The sequence below is a fragment of the Fistularia commersonii genome, chromosome 31 (assembly GCF_037954325.1).
Source record: "Fistularia commersonii isolate RoL2024-O1a breed Wild chromosome 31, RoL_Fcom_v1.0, whole genome shotgun sequence".
Taxonomy (NCBI): domain Eukaryota; kingdom Metazoa; phylum Chordata; class Actinopteri; order Syngnathiformes; family Fistulariidae; genus Fistularia; species Fistularia commersonii.
Genome location: NC_141314.1, coordinates 9,006,283 through 9,027,890, shown reverse-complemented (window position 1 = coordinate 9,027,890; position 21,608 = coordinate 9,006,283). Strand labels below are relative to the sequence as shown.

The following is a 21,608-nucleotide window of genomic DNA, read 5'->3' as shown; positions in this document are numbered from 1 at the left end:
TTTCTCTCGACCGTAACCCGAGGATTCTGGAGGGATTAGATTTGGCCCAGTAAAGCAGAAGGTCCGGTGGATTCAAGAGTTCACCTCGGCTCCTGGAGGAAAGCTGCGCGTCTGGGTCAAGCGTTGAGGATTAAAGTGGTTCAGTGCCAAAGGCATCCATAATGCCATTTCATTATCATCATCAAACCGGTGACCCTGTTTCACAAGATGGAAACGTTGGACTTCTTTAAATCCCTCAATTGCTAGTCCCAGTTTTGTAGATAAGTGTAATTTTGAAGTGATTTGCCTTATGCTACTCCAATGTCAGATGAATGACCTGCTTACTGGTGCAACTTTAAGCGCACTTCTCCACCGTACAGTGCACGAAATAGAGGAAAATATTTCTTCCAACACTGTACGCGACTTTCACAAGCCAGCTGTCATTTGACTTTCAGCAAACTGTGACTCTTGAGAAATTTACTGGAATTGAAACTGTGCAGTAAATGTGTTTTTTGTTCTGGATTCATATTAAACATTTACGAAGTGGTGTAAATTTGGTTGATCGTGTTTGGCAGCATCATTCTGATTCAGGCCTCTGAAATGCTTTGTAATGGATTTTTTCTGTTTGCGGTTTTCCGGCTGAGTTTCGCTCTCCGAGAGGCACGATTAGAGATGGAACTGTCAGCAGTATCCCGAGGGCTCAGGCGCTTTCCTCCTCTGATGGGCTTAAGATCTCCACAAAGTGTGCCAGTAAAACCAAAGGACTCGGGGCTTTGACAGAATGAACAACACAGGCTTTTGGAACTAATGTGACTTTTACAGATTAAGCCTCAGATCTTTATCTAAACCTTTCGCTATTATCTTCCCTTTCAAGCCCTGGTAGTTTTTTTTTTTTTTTGGTATATATAGTTTATATAGAACAGTGCAGGGAAGGTGGGAGGCCGTCCGATGGAAATTTAAGACGATCCCTGTTAGCTGAAACAAAACAAACTCCTCTATGGAAAATATGACATGTAGAATTTTAATCATAGTGTCAAGAATATAGTGGCTGGAATGTGGGCGTAACACTTCAAATGTGTTCTGTGCAAGGAAATGTTAACTCGCAGCATCACGTGCGCGTCCGAGAAAGCACCGAATCCATGCTGCGGATTTCGCTTTTTTTTTTTTTTTTAATAGCAAGTGTAATCAGAAGTGGTATGAGCAGCGTCTGACTCACACTGTCCTTACATTAAAAACATTATGTAAAGGGTGCTTAATATAACTGTACATTCGGGAGAGGCTGAGCGATTTACCCGAGTGACAGGAGAGGATTTTTACGTTATCACCCCGTGGGAGGCCTGCACTGAATGTCGGTGTCGCAAATGTGATGACTTACGATTGTCGGTGGAAACAAGTTATTTCCTAATTATTTCTCACAGTCCGATTCAAAAACCTTGAACTTGAGATTTGAAATACTCCCAAGGCACTTTCTACAAAGTAAGTAAGGAAAATAGCACAATGTCACCACCCAGTGGTAGCAAAGGGACTGAGCCGCTGCGGGAAAGTGAACAGGTAGGAGCATCCCCATGCTATTACAAGCCTCCCAAAAAAAGAGCTTGGAGTGTGATTTTTTATTTTTAATTCCCGATGCAAGGATATGAAACATATCAGAGGATAAATATTTACATTAAAAGTCGCATCACACACACAGAAAAGCAGGAAATGTGGACATTCAACAGAATTAAGGACAAGATACAAAGCGTTAGTCTGATGGGACATTTAAAAAATAAAAAAGCAGTAAGTGATTCTCGACAAATGAAAACCTGTGAAATTCAAGAAAATGTGCTTTGACTCATTCCGTATTAAAACAAGTGTTTTATCTTGAACCTTTTCCTTAACGCTGAGAATGACGCTGCATGTCAGTGGGAGCTATGCTGGTGCAGTGCTTGCAAACTATTTAGCCCCACCGATGTGAGATGACATCGCCTTGATCAAGAAGAACTTGCCACAATAAGTGAGGAGCGCACACACACACGCACACACACATGCACGCACGCACACACACACACGCACACACGCCTCCGATGACGAGGCCTCGCCCGAGTGTGAGCTGAAACGTCACGGGTTGAATAATATATACAGTCCTCCGTAAGAACCAAAAGCCTCTGCTTCGAAAATCTTGAATGAAATATGAGTGCTCTGTTGAAGACTTTTTATAGAAATTTACAACCGTAATACTAACAGCAGTGTGGTGAGCACTGATACAATGAGCCCTGAGGAAATGTATGGATTTCAAACGTCTCTATTCTGATTCCATCTCCATAAAAGCCGACCCTATGCAGCAGAAGCATTACCTAAGTATATATTAAACAACACAACGATCCAAGTACTTGCCCACCCACGATAAGTAATGTTGAATCACAATCCCGCAGTCACTGAGACTCGAGTGCACGGCTACCGTCGCACCACTTTACATCCCCAAATCACATGGCGTGCGAGCTTAAGACTACATGATGCGGGAAAGGGGTGAGACGGCGAACGCAACCCTGAGGCGTCGCGTTCAACCGTCGCTTCCGACAGTCGCCCAGCAGTGTCGTTTATGCATGGTGTGTTCAACTTAGCTTGCTATTTTTACACAAGTCTGTCAGGCAGTTGCAATGAAAAATAGAAACACAGCACATTTCACAGTAGTATATATTTGTTGTTTCCTTTTGTTGTGTTAAATACATACATAGAACAAGACAAATGGCTTCTACAATGAGGAAAATCTTGCTGGTGCTGTTTACCACAAAAGAAGCTGTTCCATCACAAACAAGTTTAATGTTCTCCTGGCCAGATGGATGGTCAGGGAGCAGTAACCTCTTTTATAGGAGAGTTCACCCCAAACCCTAAGAAAAAAAAAAAACAACAAAAAAAGGACTGTATTTCCTGCCATGTTCCCGTGTTGTTTGTTGACTGCTTTGTTCGGAGTCGGTTAGCTATTTGGACTGGACATACCGGCCATCGAAATGTCTGCTTCTGCTCAAATACTCCAATCTTCCAAAAAGTCAAGGCTCAGCTCCACAGCCTCATCCAGATTTTGACCACCGCTTCATGAGGAACTATTACATTTCACATCTGAATTCCTACATTTCTCTCACAACAAACTCCTGAATAACTGGGTCAAGATTTCTGGAAACAGATATTTTGATTGAATTTTTTTTTTTTTTTTTTTTTCTTCTTTCTTCCCCAAGAACATTTTAGGCGCCTTGAGAACCACAATAGAAACTACATTCAGTCCCATTGTATTAGAGCGAAGGGAGAACTCTACTGTAGCGTTTTTCAAAAATCATAAACCTGCATCACAATGATTGAGCTCAATACAAAGCACTTCAGGCAAGTAGATCATGGTTTTAAATTATCCAGGGGTGAACTGTCCTTCAAAGCTCCGTGAGGCCTAAAATCACTGTGGCGGTGCGATGGGTCCACATGCCAAAAGCAGATTATTTCAAGATAAACCATCAGTTCCCTTTACATGGAAAATAACAAAGCTTCGGCACAGTTTGTTACCTCCTCAGGTTTTATGACAGAAGTTTATTACCATTTTGGTTAACTCGTGTCCTTCACCGTGACTGTGCAGCCATCCATAATTATTCACCAAACTGCTTTGTCAAAAACGAAAAGGAAAAAGGGAAGCTATCGTTCATAAGCCTCAACTCAAACAGTCAATAAAGCCAAGAAAACAAAACACTATAAATTATTACATACTTTATAAAGATAAGCCTATATCTCTGCAGGCATTTGCAAATAATTGTTTCAATGAGTTATCCTTTTTCAGAGGTGCTTCTTTTGCGAGGCCGTTCTTATTATGAGATTCCTCACTCTACCTCAGGTTGCAGTGGGACCATCCCCACCGGACTCTGGATTCTAAGCAAAGTTGGAGGGTCCAAAGTGGATTACAGGATGGCTAAAGGCTGTCCAGGCCAGCACTGAGATAAAACCTTAATGCTTACAAGAAGAAGCCATGGGCCACGAACACAGGAACAAGGGCCAGAGTAAATGATCCTGGATATGCAAAGAGCTCCATGGAACTTCCTTACTCACGAGGAGACCGTGTGGTATCAAAAGTAGATCTGTTTGGCATGTGATGGGTTCTGCTCCATGGGGCAGTATGGGCATTTCAACCTAAAATGATCAAATAAATTAATAACCCACAAGTATGGATGAGGTGAGTACATAAGACATGATATACAGCATCATAGTTGAAGTATAGCATCAACATGAAACGGTGTGCAGGTGTTGGGTTGATAAGCATTCATTCATGAGATTATAGGTAATTGCTAAAAAGTATAGGATTACAGATTTGAAGTCAACACCAAGTTCTCCTTGGAGGTAAGGAGTTAAACTCTTTATCTAGGAGTTACTCCTTTCCATATTGATTCAACAGATATGTTGAATCAATATGTAGTTCCAATGATTTACAAAGGGGCGCCTTTGGACATCGTGACATATATTTGATTTGATGTAACCCAGCACCAGTTGATGATCTCAGTGTCAACTGACAATATAATTTCTTAACACAATTCATTATTTGTGTCAGATTATCAACAAATGTTGTAATTTGTACAATTCATTTGTTTGACGTTTCAATCCTTAAATGCAGAAACTGCTGACTTACTTCCCACCGTTGGTCAGTTTGTTGAGGGCATCTCTGGAGATGACGTGGCCACAGATGAGCTTCATGGGAGGGTTGCTCTCTGAGGTTTGCTGTCGGAGGATCGGGCATGCGAACACCGAATGGTACCAGCACTTCTTGCCCAGGTCAATTTCGATCTATTTTTTCCCCAAAGAAGAGAGGAATTCACCAAAAAGGTAAATAAAGACAGATAAACAGTGACTTTTTGGAGAGAAAAAAAAAACAACTTAAAAACAACAAAAAAAAAAAAAAAACAACTCACAGGTAGTTCATCCTTGTGTGTCCAGACACCGCTGCATTGTCTCTGCTCGATCACCTGCTTGATGTTCATCAGCACAGGCAGAGCCATGCAGCCTGATGCAAAGCTGGTGAGAAAACACATGGCAATATTCATCGATGCTGACTGCAGTTAAATACGAGAAGATAGCCTTTGGTAAGACATTACTTTGGATCAATGCTGACACTTCAATTTTAGTTAGTCCTGACCTAACGCTTAGAGGAGACTCTACAGAGAGGCCGAGTAAAGCACAGGCATCTCTGGTGAAGATATTGCAAATCTCCGCCCACTGGTTGGTCTCCAGCAGGCATCGGTATGGGGATTTCTCGATGCCATGCCGCAGGTAAACTAAACTGCCCATCAGGATCTGAATATCTGCAGGAACAAAAAAAAAAAGAAAATGGAACAATGCATACCGTATATTTCTTTGAATTAAGAACATGTGTCCTGAATTTTAATAGATTTTTCTCCCAAAACAACAAAAGGTTAAACAATTCAGTCACATTCTTCCTGCTGCATGCAGCCTACCTCTCTGGTGCTGAGATGCAAAGGGCTGAAAGTGCCTGGCATACTGCAGGGCCTCCATCTGGTTGTCAATACCCCCACTGAGGAGGCTGATGAAGTATAAGCGGTGCAATTTGAACTCTAAACTGCTGTTCAGGTCCAAAAGACGCTGTCGATTTGTCACTGCCCACCTGAAGGGGTGCAAATATGGGTAAGTCCGAGATTGTTTTCTTTTTTCCAACCAAAAAACCTGCTTTCTTCTGAGATACTTTTAGATTGGTTTTACACTACTTCTATTGTAAAGTGAATTTAAACCTATACCTAGTACTTTGGATTTTGTACATCTCTCTCATGTCACAGTGTGAAGCTTCTTGGTTTCCAAACTTTTTAAGAAATCTATTGAACAATTGTTTAACACAATTTACATGAGAATACCAGGGTTCTCCCCTAAAAGTTGTTTGGCGAGGAGGTAAGAATGTTTTGACTACACTAGAAACCCTTGGGGTAGTCACTCTTAAGAGTAAAGCACAAATTGATAGTGACCGATATACATGTTGCAATATTGAAATTAATAAATGTATTAAATGCAACTTAAAGTATCAATACCAATAGCCAATGTCTCAGCATGTTTTAACCACAAAATTAAAAATAAACAAACAAATATTTACACTGAAAAATGCAAATAATATCGAACTCGAACCTAAATGTCTTTCAGAGCTGCAAATGTTCACTGGTCACCTAGATCACTTTTAACAAATGATTATTGCTATACTGATATAATCATGAATCAAAAATAAAAACCCCTGGCATGGAAAGGGATGCAATTTAGCTAAAAGGGGTTAAAATACATCAACACAATGTCAGGACATCCTTCAACATACTCAAGTGCTGGCCTGAGGTCTTGCATCCTCAGAGCTTCCAAGATCCGGTTTAGTTCCAGGAAAGGCTGCTTCATACTCATATCTATAACTACACCAGACTCCTAGACGACACAGAAAATTATCTTGAGTTTTTTTTTTTTTTTTAATAAAGTTAAAATCAATAACATCGCACAAGAATTCAGTTAGGTTGATGTCCATAACTCCAACAGTTTATTTCAGTGACTTACCTGACACAAATCTTCTGCTACACTCAGCATTCCTTGTCTGTAAAGGTGCTCCACTATGGTTTCACTCAAGTGTTTCTGTCTCTCTGGAGTGTCCCATACTGTCTCTGCAACCACGGCACTGATTTCTGCATCAAAATTCTGCAAAAAGACACGAGAGCTAAAGCATCTATAAGCAAACTGTATAAAAATGTGCAATGTTTCTTCCAATCCTTACCCTGTCGATAGCTTTGCCTACTTTTGACACACTGCCGTGGATATCCTTGTGTCGAGAGGCTAGCATTTGTACTGTTTCTTTAATATTCTTACAACACTGAGCCATAGTCTGGGACAAGACTGATAAGTCTGCATCTTGTACACCTGCAAAAGGAAAAAAAAAAGTTATCATTATGCATGTTAGCAGTAATTACATGGCATAAAATAGTGATCAATACTGAAAAGTGAGTAACAAATTCCATTTTTGATAGGCAACTGATACTAAAATTAAATTTCATTTACTTTAAAATAACCAATGCCACCATGCTCTGCAACTTACCAAATGCAACTAGCTGTCCTCGGATCTCACAGACGCTGCGTAGGAGCTCATCAAGCCTCTCTTCGGACTGGTGTCCATACATTACAAAGCGATGGAGTACTTTCTCCAGCTCACGCTCCACACATGCACACTGCTCCATGTTTCAATCCCAAGCACTCACACATACACACAAGACACAACCTGTCAAAAAAGGGCATAAACATTGACAACAAAGTTAGCTTTTTTTGCTGTTGATTAAAAAAAGGAAAAAAATGATCAGCACATAGCTTAAACAGTGTATGATTCCATATCATAACTTTAGCATTCTGATAAAATACATGACAAAGGTGAAAAAAACTGCCATGGTTCGTCATTCTCTAATTTACTCCTGGTTGCCCCTTCAGCTTGTCGGACAAATCATGTCATCAGAGATTTTGAAGTCATGTTATTTGGTGGAAATTGTGATCTGATCTTTCAAGACAGGAGAATAGCAAGCCTGACTAGTGCTTCCACGAATTAGACTTTGGCCTGCATAAATACTACTGTTACCAAGAAAGGCCTTGACTAATTACAAACAGTGAACTCTGCGGCCTTGTGTTTACTAGCGTCAGTAGCCGCTAACCACCCAAACACACCTAGATAATTCTTTGAGAATGAGAGAACACTTTCTGGAAACCGAACACAAATTAAGTGTAAGTCTTCTTTATTAATGATGAGGACTGTCCGCTGCTATTATCAGACGTTATCGTTTTGTATTACGAGGCTAAGCTAAGTACAGAAAATGTCCACCACTAAAACTGGGGTTATCAAACACATAAAAGCGAAGGCTACATTAAATTTGTGCAAATAAGAATGACTACAAATGTTTGTCTTAGAATAACCAACACGACTAATCAACGCAGTGATCATTTGTCGCGACACTTTCAATAAAAAGAGGTCTCGTAGCTAACATAAACAAACGGCATCATAGGTTCGGAGCCACAAAAGCTCGCAGTTGCTAGCAGCTAGTTAGCACCTTTAACGTATAGTTAACCCGGCGCTGGCTGACAAGGCCCGAAATGTTTCACGAGCGTGACATCTTACCCGACGTTTATATATCGGTTTCCCCTAACGCTTAAAACGTGTCTAGCTGTTTAACCGCGTCAATGGTTCGTTTAAATATTAGCCACTCACCTATGTTGATTAGTTAGCAAACATTAGCGTTAGCCACTTGCCTGTTACGGCAACACTTCCCCCAGCAGTCGTGATGCGGCTCTTCCTGTGTCGCCTGCTGCGTTTCCCGGGCGCTTCACATTAAAGTCCTCTCTGCCCGCAAAACCCCGCAAAAGTTTAAAGCGATAATCTTAGTTGTTTTTCCCCCCTTTATGTCCGGACACCTGTGAAGATGGACATTGTTTATTTTAAAGTTGGGAGAAAGATATTTTAGCTGTTTTAATTTTTTTATGCCGCCTTCGCCAACTGAAAAAACACGTAGTTTTCCATATGATACCTAATAAGTAGACAGCATTGCTAAAGGTAAGTGGTAAAAAGAAGATGTGGCATTTCTCTATATTCTCATAGCTATTGCTCTGTATGATAATTGGATTGAAATAGCAATATATGTATAAATAGATCAGTGAGGTAACTTTCCCAATGAGTTTCAATGCCATTCTTCTAGTTTTAATATATTTACGCCCATCTTCCTCTTACCATTATCTCCAGTAGCAATCACTGCCATCTACATGTGCTAACTGCTAACCTGAGCCTACAAGTGCTAACTGCTAACCTGAGCCCAAGAGGTTGATGGAGTCAAAGTTGTTGCAAAAGGTCAGCTTAAACAACAAAATGTTGGCTTTAAGTGTTTTGTAATGCTAAAATATAGGCTATAGAAATTTGCTCAGGTGCTGCTGTGGTAATTCTGTGATGTCTATATATACTGTCAGTGTTAACGTCACAGCTCTTCATGGAGCACAGGTTCCTGTTGCTTCACAATAGTGGAGTCTAGATCAGTTTAGTTATTCAGCTGTTTTTGTGGAGGCTGTGGTGTCACTTTATGATGTAATTTCACTGTTAAGATGCCATGTTTAATCAGCCTGCAAAGGCCGGCCTCATCCAAGAATGTACTGTATATAAAAGGCAAAAAAACATCAGGACACAGCAGAGGATGTGTCAAAAGATAACTTGTATCTGCTGTTTTAGCTGCAGAGCCCATCCAGTCAGCCACTTACAATGGAGAAGAAAACCTTTGGAGAAGAGAGACTCCAAAGTGGGAGGTCAGAAAACGAAATATTAAGAAGATGCGGATCATTGTCGGGATTTCAGGAAAGTATCCGTGAAGCAGGGAAGGGTTTGAGCTGATTTGTTTGGGTCATTTCTATCAGTGTCACTGCTACAAGAAGGTGTTGCGCATGCCAGAATTTAAATTGAGACGTTGAATGTTAGCCTTCCACGCCTCATTGGTAAAATACACATTTCCCGCCTTATAATGTGTACAAAGATTTTTAAATGTTTTTTTATCTGGCTTTTGTTGGTATATTGCCCTGTTGACCCCATAGGAAAGGTTAGGTCGTCAGCCGGCTAGCCTGACTAATCCATCAATGATGTGGCCTAAAGCTCCCCATTGCTGAGGTGCTCATCATTCTTTCCCTCTGAGTCCTCCAGTCTGCCGTGCTGCTATAGTCATGGTGATTAGCACTGTATTCTGTGGTTGACACTGTCACCTTATTAGCACACACTTTTGCATTCACACATGTACGTTGCCTTTTACAGTTAATGTTTTCTAGTGCCATGTTTCATAGTTTCACTGTTTTCCTAAAACGAAATGGCCATCATGATCATTTATTCATGATAATAATGAGTCATGGTAAAGCCTTCTATTCAGTTTTTGAAGGCTGTCCATGAACTCGTAAACATTAACTCTGTTCCCACTGAAAATATGGGTACTTTTGTCAATGTTTTACCTCTTCAGAGAGGAGGGGATACATTATGTCAATGTCAGGACATACCTGATGACTTAAAAATGCTCAACCTCCCCATACTACAGATTAAATCTCTTTCTGTTCAAGGCCTTAATCAGTAGTCAGTCAGGGATGCAATCAAAGATTTTCCATTGACCAGTCCTGACCTGCAATGAATGGTAATCTCATGAGGCATTAGGATAGAGACGGACGGCTTAACAAAACTGCCTAACATCAAACACGCCCAGGCAGGCTCGTGTGGCTCGCATACTGCCTCTGTAGCAACAGTGATGCATAAAATAAACTGACAAAGATCCCATTCAGTTGTATTTCCATGCTGAACACATTTCAATACAAGTGAATAGAATCTGCAAGTGACAGTAGTTTTCCCTTATGAAACATCCAGTATCTAACAAAAAACATGGATCCGAGTGTTTGAGTGCCTTCTACTGGTGTTGTGGAAGTGTCTGTAGCAAATATTCGGCAGATAGGGGTTCTCAAAATCAGGTGGTCTGCATCATCGTTTCTGATCTGTTCCTCCCTCAACTCTACCCTGTTGGTAACCCGGCCGTGAAAAGTAGTGTCAAACGTAGTTAAGTGGACAATAGCCAGGCTGTACAATGAGCATTGTATCCCACTTTTATTTTTGTAACCAGCTAAAGCTATGGCTATCAGCCTCTGATAGTATGAGTCTATATATAGAGAAGCCCTGTGACTGAGCTGGCTGTAAGTGTCAGATTCCAAGCGCACTCATCCGTCCTGGCTGGTTCAGCACCTGCTGCTAACTATAAACCCACCCAGCCCCAGCACTGCACCCCTGCCCAGCTCTTGCTGGAAAAGCCAATGGCCGTCCAAACTTCAGCTCGGAGAGGAAAAAAGATCTAGGCTGGACACAGTATACACACTCTCCAAGGCCAGCTCAGAGGGGAGGGGTAGAAATAGAGATGGCGGCATTGAAGGATGTCATACTTGAGCATGAGGTGTCCCTCTTTGCTCTTTCTTGGATTCAAATCTGATACATGGCAGTGCTTTTGATATCCTGAGGTTGCCTAGCTCTGGCTCTGGCTCTGCCAGACTGAGCTATACAAAGGCGCTTGTCCTCTTTCCGGGAGCTCATGAAAGCTCGAAGTTTGCCGAACGCGCAGCACACACCACCGTACTGGAAGGAGGAATTTTGCCATGTGTAAACCCTCATCATTGGCTTAAGGTAAAGTACTTTTCATTCTTCGACTCTCATTGATTATTGTTTGTAGGAAGAGCAGAATGTATTTGGCAGCGTACGTTTCCCCGTCCTTATAAGTGATGGGTCTCTGTGAGCTCGAACAGCACATGTAAAAGCTGTACACTAGATTCATAGTATGTAGTCAATGAATGACATTTTCTTAAACTTTGAGTATTTTTGTCTTAATGTGTGTTTCACTTCAGCTCTTCCGCTTTTGAACGTGTTTTAATAATGTTTGAACTTCTACACCTGCCATTTCTCATTTTACGGGAGGAACGCTAAGAACAGGAGAGATTTGAAACTATGGCTATGCTACTGCTGTTGATAAGCTTTTGCTACTTTTGAAGTACTATTCAGTGAATCAGCTAAACTCCGTCCAGTTGACCCTGTCTTCTTTTCAGTCCAGGAACACTTCCGAGACTAGACTTGCAGGGGAGACTGGTCTGGAAACAGTGAGAATTTGGAGTCTATGGACTAGTGATGGACAGCTGGACTCTCCAGGGGGACAGCTACTCCTTCCTGCGCAGTGCACCCCGCAACTTCTCTCTTTGCCACCGTGACGGCACCCCAAACCACGTTGAAATATTCGATATCATCAATGTTCCCAGTCAGCGGAGCGCCATCTCTGAAACAACTTGTTTGTGTGACATTTTTGGGGATGATTGTGATTCGCCCTCCATCTCAAGCAGTCCTTCTGTAGGAGCGATTTTTCCTTCCCAAAGGGAGGTGGCAGGGACAACTCTTGCATCGCCCCTGTTGGATGATCTGAACGACTCCTCAGGGTCTTACCACACAGCACCAGGCTCTAGTGAAGGAGAGGAGGGGTTCGAAGATCCAACGGAAAGACTTCGAAGTCCATTGTCACAAAGTGAGTCCCCAGAGAGGAGTCAGTCAGAGGGCAACCAAGTGATCACAGGGGATCCAGAACTTTCTCAGGATAGCGGTTCAAATTTAAATAGCATATCACCAGTACCTCTGCTTTGCGTAGCAAACCCGTCATCTGAGGCTTGTAATCCTGTTTGTGGGGAGAGAACACCTTCACCTGGGCCAGAAAGCCCCTCAAACCTTAGTCCAGAAGGATCTGTTTCAGTCCTGCCTTCAACCTCAGGTGAAACAAGGCATTCGCCCTCATTGCTTAATTCAGAACAGCCTCATTCTGGCGCAGAACGAGAGTCGGTCACTTCTACTCCAACCGACAGACAGGGCAGTCCCCGACCTCCATCTTTACCTCAAAGTCCCTCCCCTGAGGCAATAAACAGTAGCATCTCATCCTTGCAAGAATCGGCAAATGCACGCTCACCGCTTCGGTTTAAAGGTGGCGCAGTCTCGACTGGTTCAATGAGCAACGGCCCCTCGCCCGGGCTCGGATTCAAAGACTGTTCTCCAGATTTGAAATCGGCTACTTATGAACCTAGATGCAACAGTATTTCTCCTTTGCCGGTACCCAGTTATACAGATTTACCTCTGGAGTCGAGAGAAACACCGGTTTCTCCTGAACTGACAAACAAGGCACGCTCCTTTGGTTCTCAAACGTCATCGCCTTTTCCAGAGCTGACAGGAAGCGTCTCCTTGCCCGATCTTCTCAGCAGAGGCTCCACGCCTGATGTTGAAGGTTCTCCCTACTCTTCTGATTTAAATTTACACCCTGACTTGGAAGGATCGACACAGATAATTCCTGAAAATCAGAACACGGGGCTACTAGACAAGGCTGACAATACCGAGTCAACTCCTGCCTCACAGAGCACAAGTTCACAGTGCACAAGTTCACAGTGCACAATTTCACAGACACCATCGCCCGAGCTTCTGCAGAGCAGCGCCTCACCTGCATTAAAACCCGCAGCCCCACCATCTGATCTAGTTAGTGCTTCTTCTCCAACAAAGTGTGGTATACGAACACCCTCCCCCAATCTGTCATCTAAAATAGGAGACTCCGTTCCTTCCGAGACCAGCACCCGGGGGTCTTCGCCAGTGTTAAGTTACAGCTTATCTCCATCTCCTGGAGTTAGGAGCAATTGCTCTTCCTTAGAAAATAGATTTACCTCTCCCTCTCCTGAAATCAGAATTACAGCGTCTTCACCCGAGTTTAATAGAAGAGAGCAGTCGCCTGAAAGGAAGTCAATATCAAATTCTCCTCACTCCGATCCTCCGTCAGAGGTGGCCTCTGTTAGAAGCCTCACTTCATCTCCTCATATTACAGGAATTTCTTATTCCATTGTTCAGCCCGAGGACCGAGACTCACCCCCGTTTCCCGAGCTCTTTCGTCCGACCGCCACTGAGTCAGATAGGAGGTCGGTGTCTCCTGCAGAAAGGAGCCCTTCTCCAAACAGAGATAGCACACGGAGCAGCATAGTGGACTGTAGCGATTCACCGCGAGACTCTCCTGCGTCAGGCTTCCCAAGCTCTGCTCTCCAGCCTGAAGCGATCCCGTCACCTCAGCCGAAGAATTCCTCCCTTTCACCTGAGCCGAGACCCCGACGCTTATCCGATCAGTACCTCTCACCTCAGCACAGAAGCAAAGATCCATCGCCTGTCTCATCGCAAGAAGCAAGGCATCGGTATTCACCGTCCATCCTCTCAACAGTGTTCAACCCGGAGTTTTCACCAGCGACTCCATCTCGTAACACACCTGAGATTACGGAGGGTTCTCCCTCGCCTGGCGTTAAAGAGATTCGCTTTCCTACACCGCTGGAAGCAGACAATGTGTCACCCTCATCGGATTTAGTGAAACACAAGTCATCTGTCACTGGAATAAAAACAAGTTCACCTACAGTGGCCGTGCAGTCACCTGTTTCAACGTCACCTTTCTTACTAGGGGAAATAGTGGATAGATCACAGAAAGAAAAAGGTGCAAAAGAAGTGATGCCAAAGGAAAAAAATCTCCATTATAGCAAAAAGGAAAAACAAGACATTGACTCCACCTTTTTTCAGTTGGAAGACCCTTATAATACTCACCTTAAATCCAAGCCCCCTTCCCCTGATCTGTTCTGGGGTAAAGAAAGGAGTCAACACATTTCCCCAGTCCACAGTGCTAAATCTGACAAATCTAAGCAGCGGTTCGAAAGCCAACCGCCTCAATTAACGTGTTCAGTCGCCTCTGAAAATACAAACTGGTCTAAATCAAAATCTGAGAATATAAGAGGACAACTGCCGGCCAAGGTTGAGCATGAAAAAAATGCAAAGAGCGCGGAGGACAAGCACCACCTTGGAAACAGGAGAAGAACTCCCTCCCCACCGCTCACCAGATTTACACCTGTACACATTCTAGCACCTGAGAAACCCTACAGACAATGGCAAAACAGAGGCCAGCCTCAGGTTGATGCAACTGTGCACAATATTTCTTTTAAAAAGCCAGTGGAAAACAGGGAAAGCCCCGATGTTGTCTCTGTCGATAATTATAGCGAGCCCCACTGGGTCAGGCTGGGAAAGCAATTGGAGATGGAGAGGAAAATGCAGCTGGAGGAGGACAGAGAAGTAGGTAGAGAGAGGCAAAGGGACAGGGAGATGGATAGGGGGAAAAAGCGAGGGGGGCGGGAGCTTGAAAAGGGGGAGGAGTATCGAGCGGATGCCAGTTACAGGGGGGAACAGGTTGAGCTGTCATTCAGTGCCAGAAATAGAAAAGGGTCTGCGAGTCACAGCACAGCCCCCACAAGTAGAGAGCCCCGCCAGGGACTGCCAACAGTCCATTCCTTTCCAGAGAACTTACTCGCCACCAGGCAACTCCAGCAACAGCAGAGTCTGCTTAAAGTTACTTCCCATCAAGACAACAAGTGCAGTGGTCCAAGTAGGCGACCTCAGCCGCCGTCAGCGCAGAGCAAGAACAGTGCTTGTGCCGTCGCCGACAGGCCCTGCCAGAGTTCAAATTCCAGCATGGGAAGTGAGTTTGATGAGACCGACAATGAGGTGAAGTGGCTCACTGACTTGGCTTTCAGTAGCCTGTCAAGCTCTGAGGTTGATTATCTTGACGTATACAACTCCAGCCACCGATCGTCGACCAACATCTCTCACCCGTCTACTCAAGAGAGCCCAGCCGGCGTCAACGCTGCCTCCCTGGCTTACGCCGACTTCAGGGGCTCCGCTCCAAAGCTGGACAACGACGACCTCTCGTTCCATCAGCCGTCTACTTATTTCTCCGCTGGCCTAGATCCGTCCAAGTGTTATGAGATGGGCAGCTTTGAATGCATAGACGTGGCTGTGGAAAAAGAAGACCCCAGGAAGGTAAAAAGAGGCGTGCCCAAGAGACAGATTCAGCTAAAGAGAAAGGACAGTGCTGAAGGGAAGCAGGATGAGAGCAGTGAGAACAGTAGTCCTGGTGTTCCTGCGTCAGCGAATAGCCCCTGTCTTGAAAGGCACTCCAGGGAAGCATTGTTGAGGCAACATAGCACACCGGCGGCCATTCAAGGATGCTACCCTTTAGAGCGTAGTCCTGAGCGTGCTCTACGAAATGAAAGGAAGGTCAAACCGCAGAAATCTGCTTCCTTAGACGAGACATGCACTAAGACCAAGATGGCCACCTGCTTTATCAAGAGCGTTTTGTCCAAGAAGATGCAAACTTTTGACAAACAACCCGACGAGCAGGCGGGAGATGAAGGGGGACGCCCTTTCGAGGAAAACGCGGAACCGACAGAGACTGCGGCGACACAAATGAACGAATTCTCAAAAACTGACATAGACAACCTGCATTCCCGTCCGGTCTCGGAAAACAGTCTTTCAACTGAAGGCGTTGCCGTGAAAGCGGAGCACGTCCCAAAGGACAAAGCCAGACCATCAAAACTCTTCGGGTCGAGGTCCGTGAACAGACCGAATTCGAGCAACAGCGACAGAGGTGTGTATTTATCACAAAGTGAAGATAAAGAGGCTGATTATGAGTGCCGGCATGCATCCTCATTGAAACCTGAAATGAAGTCAGAGTTTACAGTGCCATTCAACAGTAAACAGTTAAAAAGGGGAGTACAACAAACGGGTGACAGTAAAACGTGGATGGAACGAGAGTCTGGTGACTCAGCAAATGATCCCACGGGGAATGCAGGAGGTCTTTTTGCCACCGGAGCCGGCACGGTGCAGGCCAGAGTGACGGACAGACAACAGAAATGCGAAAATGTAGATGACCATAAACAACTGCAACACTCTGACAAGAGCTCCCATATGACAAAAACACTCAAAGGTGTGGAGAAAAGGAAAACCTCTCTCAGTGTCTGTCTCACACCCGAGGCAGAAAGCAAACCCGTTGTTTCTTCGCCGACTATATCTCGCATTGACAAGGGGGAAAAAATAGAAGCCGACCTGGACCCGAAAACAGAGGAAGAAGAAATGAATAAAGTTAAGGCCCCCATCCATAAAGTTAGAGATGTCAGGCGGCTGGTTAAAAATACATATAATTTGTCATTCAAGACAACCGCATCTACAGCGGCATTAGAAGAAAAGGAGCAAAGTCTTGGGCGTGATGATGAGGACAAGGACGAAACTCGAGAGAAAAAGGGGGAAGACCCAAGTGGAGTGTTGGAGATGAAGGAGAGATCAGAGGAGAAGAACGAGGAGCTCACGTTGAAGAAAGACGAACAGAAAGTGGAGATGAACAATGAAAAGTTGCTAAACGTATCCCCACTTAAACAGAGCAAAGAAAAGGCTCAATCCCAGCAGCACCCGATGCAAATACAATGTAAGGCAGTGTGCTGGAAAGAGAACAAAACCAAAAACCTGCAGAGCAGTAACAAGTCCGAGAAGCCGGGAGAACAATCCCAAGCGTCTCCAAACCTGGGTTCTGTTTCAGACAAACAAAAGGAAAATGCGTACACAACAGTGTCTATGACTTCCAAACCGAGCCAACATCATCCGAAGATAGAGGCAAAAACACAACAGACTAAAACAGACACGTGCCAAATTCCAGACGGTGAGAATTTGACACCTTTGGTTGCTAAAACAGACAGAAAGCCTCCCATGCTTGGAAACCTTCCCAGGCAGTCCAGCAAGGAAAGAGAGGTTTCCACCGCTGTGGTATTGATAAGGGATCCATCAAACAAGACAAAGATATCCGTATCTCCGGCCCAGGAAGAGGTTACCAGCCTGCTCCAGGCTCCAGCTACCTCACCACTACCAGAGCTCACAGTCTCCGGCGGTACTCCGGGCAGCAGCGGCCACTCGGTTTCCATGTTGTTAAAGGAGAAGGGCTACCAAGCTGACATTGGAGCAGTGGTGGGTGATAATCAGAATCCAGCTGGAAGTAAAGGGGTCTCATGCAAACATGTATACAGCCTGGAGATCCCACTTCAAACCACAACGCCCTCAGATGGTCAGATTGAGTCACACAGGGAAAGGACATTCTCCTCCCCATCCACGACGGCTGATCCTGCCGCAGTGACCGAAAAAAAGGTTTCACTCCCAAAGACAAGGGAGGATGAAGGTGTGAGTAACCTGTCTACGGCGAAGGATAATAGTAAACAACAGCCTCCTGCTTCGCATGGATATGTGCAGGAGGCAGCTCCTGGTCTCACCAAACAGAAGGAACAAGGAGATTTTGAAGCCGTGAAAAGACAAGATACAACTTTCCCTCCAAGATCGCCTGCTTTAAGGAAATTCAGACCTCACCCGATAGAGGTCAGGTCCCTCTCGAAAGAGACGCCAAAACAAGAGATGACAATCAACAGCGCCGGAGGAAACAGGCCACAAACCATTCAGGTTAAATCAATTGCTAAAAATCTCGAAAAGCCCGCTGTACCTCCGAAACCGAGCTATAAATTTAAACCAGCGGAGTTTGCCGAAATGAACGGCAAAGCACATAAAACGCCAGTGACGGCGCAGAGTTTAAAACCTCAGAATGAGGAGAGACTTCAAACAATTGTTGTGTCTTCGCCGACAATTTACAGAAAGATATCTAATGAATCCACATCAACGGCAAACTACACGAAAAAACTAGCCGTATCTGCCGTTTCCAGCCTCAAACCGCCATCGAGTACGATCAAAGCGACCGCCATCTCCAGCGTTTCCAGCCAGCCGGCGGCAGCCTCCGACACCGTGGCATCTGATAACAGAGATCAGCAGCAGCGGCACTCGGGGACGTCCCCTCAGAGTCCAAGATCCTCACAAAAAAACATCGCCACGGCCGCGACTCCGGTATCCTCCGCTGAACTGTGCATCCCTGCTGCAGGTAGCGTATCTAATCCAGTGAAAAACCGGGGCCCCGAATCTCCCTCTGCTGGAGACAGGCAGGCAAGTCCGCCAGCAGTCACTGACCCAAATATCCAGGCGCAGTGTCCCAGGACAACATATTCCCGTGAACAAGTGGAGTCTGTAACTCCAAACAATCAAAAACCGCCCGCAGCCGTTTCAACAACGAATACGTCAGCATACACGGGCCAGGAATGCCGCAGATCCCTATCTAACGAACACTCCCGCAGGACCGGCGATCTCGGTTTTTATGCCTCCGATGACCCACCGAGCTACGACGAAAGAGAGAGCTTCAGTCCCCTGATGCCCCCGGATTTGACTCCAAGAAGATCGGGTCACTATCAACCTTCCTCTCGTCCTCCTCCTTGTTCCTGCACGTCCGGCTGCCTGCCTCACCTGGGTCCACCCCCGGCTCTCCATCACCGTAGCCCGCATAACCACACCCCCCCCGGCCCTCCGCGGTCCCCGGGCCAAGTGCTCCCGTACCCGGTCACCCAGCCCCCTCTCCGTTCCCACCAGTGCAGACCCGAGACTCAGCCTATGAGTTTCCAGGCCAGCTCGTCGCCCAAGTCGAATCCCCTCACCTCGAGCCAGCCGGCAGCCATGTACCAGCCTCTCCAACAACCTCCTCCCTGCCCTCCCCACGCTTCCCTAATGCAGGCGTGCCCCGCCGAGCGCCCCTTGCAGCCGTTCGACCACCGCCGTCCTCCTGCTCACAGATCCCCCCAGCAGCAGCAGCAGTCTGGAATGACGGGCGCTCCTTATAGTGATCCAGGTCACGGTCACTCTCCTGGCCTTTCTTCTCTAGATCCCCAGTACCTATGCGGGCCTCAAAGCCTGGGACAGTCCTACAGCTCGGAGTACGGGGGAGACACCTCCAGTTTGTATTCGGAGAGCACCTACGGACAGACACCCCGCAGGGTGCTCCTGGACCCTGAAACGGGGAAGTATTTTTACATCGAGGTGCCCATGCAGCCGCTTCGGAAAATGTTGTTCGACCCGGAGACCGGTCAGTACGTGGAGGTGCTCATCCCTCAGCAGACCATGTCTCACTCAGGTCTGTACCCACCTTCGGCAGCCCCCTATCCGTCTCTCCATAACCCCAATATGTACGCGCATGCACCGCAGTACATGCCCTACGCGGCGCCGCCTCCCCCGACCCATGCCCAGACTCAACCCCAACCTCCCCGTTATCCCGAGGCCTCCGCTGCAGCAGCGGCAGCCATGCACCCAAACGGTCCCGGTGTCGGCTACAGGAATTCTTCTGGTCAAGGATCCAAGTCAGAACCCCCGAACCATCCACCGCTAGACCAGAGCTACCTAGAGAGTATGTATTATGTTCCCACAGGGATGAATGCAAGCCCCAATCCCACCCCCCCAGTCTACTACCACAAACATCCCCCCAACTTGCCCCCAACAGGGGGGAAAAGGTCCTGAAATAGAGGCTAGAGCCGCCTTCCTGGAGCCTGCGGGGTTTTAAATACACGGTGTATAAAATGGGTGTCTAATGTTAGCCGTAATGTTATTTGACTTTTCACATTGCAACCGAAGACGCCGATTCTTCGGTTGACATTTTTTCCGCCGCTCGTTGTCCGCGAAGCTACCGTACTAGACTAAGAAATGTCATTTTTGAGTTAATACTTTAAAAAACACACGTGAGATATTTAGAGGCAGCGCTGAGGTTCATTCCTAATTTGGAAAAGATCTACTTACATATTTTGTCATTTGATACAGAGTGGGAAAGCTATCATCAACACCTTTACTGATTTACAATGGTGTGATCTCCAACAAATGCAGAAAATAAACATTGAAAATACTGTTTTACAAGAACCCACTGCTTGTTTTAAAGCTTTATTTCTCTAGTATCAGATGAGTGTATTTGTTGAGTGTATTTGTCAAGTGTCTGCAAAAATTATGCAAATAAAATATGCCACATGTGTTTTGCTTATATTTTCTTGTGTGATCTCTCAAAGCTGGTTTGCCAGCTCCATGGTGAAAGGGCTGAAGTTTTTAAATGCTGAAACTTTGAGGAGCTTTACGACGAAAGTCATGAAAATTCATTGGAAACATCATTAACTTGATGGAAACTGAGCTTGGATACATTTCAGGGCAAAACAATAAATGATGCACCAAACAGAAAATTGTTTTGTTTGATGAAATCCATTATAAAGTTACTGGTTTTCCAAGTGAAAGGTAGCAAACAGACCAAAAAGATAGCACTTCATAGAGTCTTTATATAAATGTACATGCCCACAGGGAGACACAAGTCAATAAAAAAAAAAAAAAAAGATCTTTAATGGTTAAAAGAAATGCAAAGACCTACATCGGGCATGCTCATTTCTAATTTTTCTCACCATTAAACTAATGTACGGGCAGTTTACAGTGTCTAATTATGAAGCAATTTCAAGTATAATTGACTTTGTTGCAGCACTGATTACTTGCACACAAGACGCTCAGTTTATTCAGAGACTGAACATGAAACGTTGAATAAAAATTATCATCATTTTGTACCCGGGAGTCTTTGACATTGCGCTTTCTCATGTTGTACACAAGAGGGTACCAAACACCACTGAAGCTCCACAGGAAAGCCCAGCGTGGAGCTGAGACTGAACCACTATCTTACGATCTGCTAATTAAATCCTGACCCTTTTAACTCCTGGCAGACAGTAATTATTTTTCCAGAGAAGAAACCCGTATCCCTTGTCCTTTATTAGAGATTCAAGAGGAATGGTGTTGTCCGCATGTATGTTTGTGTGCGCCACATCTGATAAATGACTGAAAGAACCTTCTAAAAGGTGTAGTCCTTCCATGTGGGCGAGTGAGGAACATTTTTATTATTAGGCTTTAAATAAACTCCCACGTCCACAACTCTTTGTTGTCACTATTCGTCCGTTGCTGGGACGTCCCTGTTAATAAGGAGGGGAAAGGACACTATGTAATGACTGTCAGCTAACAGCTCTTATCAGATTGAGCAAATATGTAGCAATAAAACGTGTTAGATATGTTAAAGATAATTTACCTCCTTCAAGTTCCTTAGTAATGATCCAAATACGTTACAGAAAACTGGTGAATCCAGCTGAATCTGCTCTATAAATGTTGATGGAATGCAGCAAGTTTGGTTATTGCCCCAATTCTGTTCTGTCTAAATTTGAATAACGATTAGAAACACACCTTAAGAACACACACTAATCCCAGGACACACCTAATTTTTTTAAAATCATTTCCTGCCCAAACACTCACTTCCTCTTCTCCCTGG

General features: G+C 44.9%; 2 protein-coding genes and 1 long non-coding RNA gene across 6 annotated transcripts; 2 read left to right on the top strand and 1 right to left on the bottom strand.

Annotated features, from left to right (window-relative positions):
- Positions 1-1,574: 1,574 nt before the first annotated feature.
- rmnd5b (required for meiotic nuclear division 5 homolog B) lies at positions 1,575-8,303 on the bottom strand. Of its 3 annotated transcripts, XM_086139346.1 has the most exons (11): positions 8,207-8,303; positions 7,055-7,234; positions 6,737-6,879; positions 6,523-6,660; positions 6,296-6,396; positions 5,439-5,605; positions 5,120-5,285; positions 4,896-4,998; positions 4,616-4,770; positions 4,042-4,122; positions 1,575-2,846 (listed from the first exon to the last, which is right to left on the bottom strand). In XM_086139346.1, the coding sequence occupies exons 2-10, from the start codon at positions 7,191-7,193 to the stop codon at positions 4,059-4,061; spliced, it is 1,176 nt and encodes a 391-aa protein (XP_085995472.1). In that variant the 5' UTR covers positions 7,194-7,234; positions 8,207-8,303; the 3' UTR covers positions 1,575-2,846; positions 4,042-4,058. The 3 variants fall into 3 exon arrangements, with proteins under 3 accessions (XP_085995472.1, XP_085995470.1, XP_085995471.1); XM_086139344.1 differs by having other exon boundaries at positions 1,575-4,122; XM_086139345.1 differs by having other exon boundaries at positions 1,575-4,122; positions 8,248-8,300.
- Positions 8,304-8,492: 189 nt separating this feature from the next.
- On the top strand, positions 8,493-9,313 carry LOC147215823 (uncharacterized). Its single transcript, XR_015104181.1, has 3 exons — positions 8,493-8,548; positions 8,738-8,839; positions 9,212-9,313. It is a non-coding gene; the product is annotated as an uncharacterized LOC147215823 (long non-coding RNA).
- A 1,533-nt stretch (positions 9,314-10,846) lies between these two features.
- On the top strand, positions 10,847-20,361 carry LOC147215822 (uncharacterized). Of its 2 annotated transcripts, none has more exons than XM_086178931.1 (2): positions 10,847-11,176; positions 11,598-20,361. In XM_086178931.1, the coding sequence occupies exon 2, from the start codon at positions 11,672-11,674 to the stop codon at positions 19,787-19,789; it is 8,118 nt and encodes a 2,705-aa protein (XP_086035057.1). In that variant the 5' UTR covers positions 10,847-11,176; positions 11,598-11,671; the 3' UTR covers positions 19,790-20,361. The 2 variants fall into 2 exon arrangements, with proteins under 2 accessions (XP_086035057.1, XP_086035056.1); XM_086178930.1 differs by having other exon boundaries at positions 11,593-20,361.
- Positions 20,362-21,608: the final 1,247 nt, after the last annotated feature.

Bases quoted from the DNA above. Each gene is read 5' to 3' on its own strand.
- LOC147215822 (XM_086178931.1), top strand. From the start codon at position 11,672: ATGGACAGCTGGACTCTCCAGGGGGACAGCTACTCCTTCCTGCGCAGT.
- rmnd5b (XM_086139344.1), bottom strand. From the start codon at position 7,193: ATGGAGCAGTGTGCATGTGTGGAGCGTGAGCTGGAGAAAGTACTCCAT. The intron at 6,880-7,054 runs GTAAGTTGCAGA...TTCCTTTTGCAG, and splicing joins AGGACAGCTAGTTGCATTTG to GTGTACAAGATGCAGACTTA. The intron at 4,123-4,615 runs GTAAGTCAGCAG...TGATCATTTTAG, and splicing joins AAACTGACCAACGGTGGGAA to GTTGAAATGCCCATACTGCC.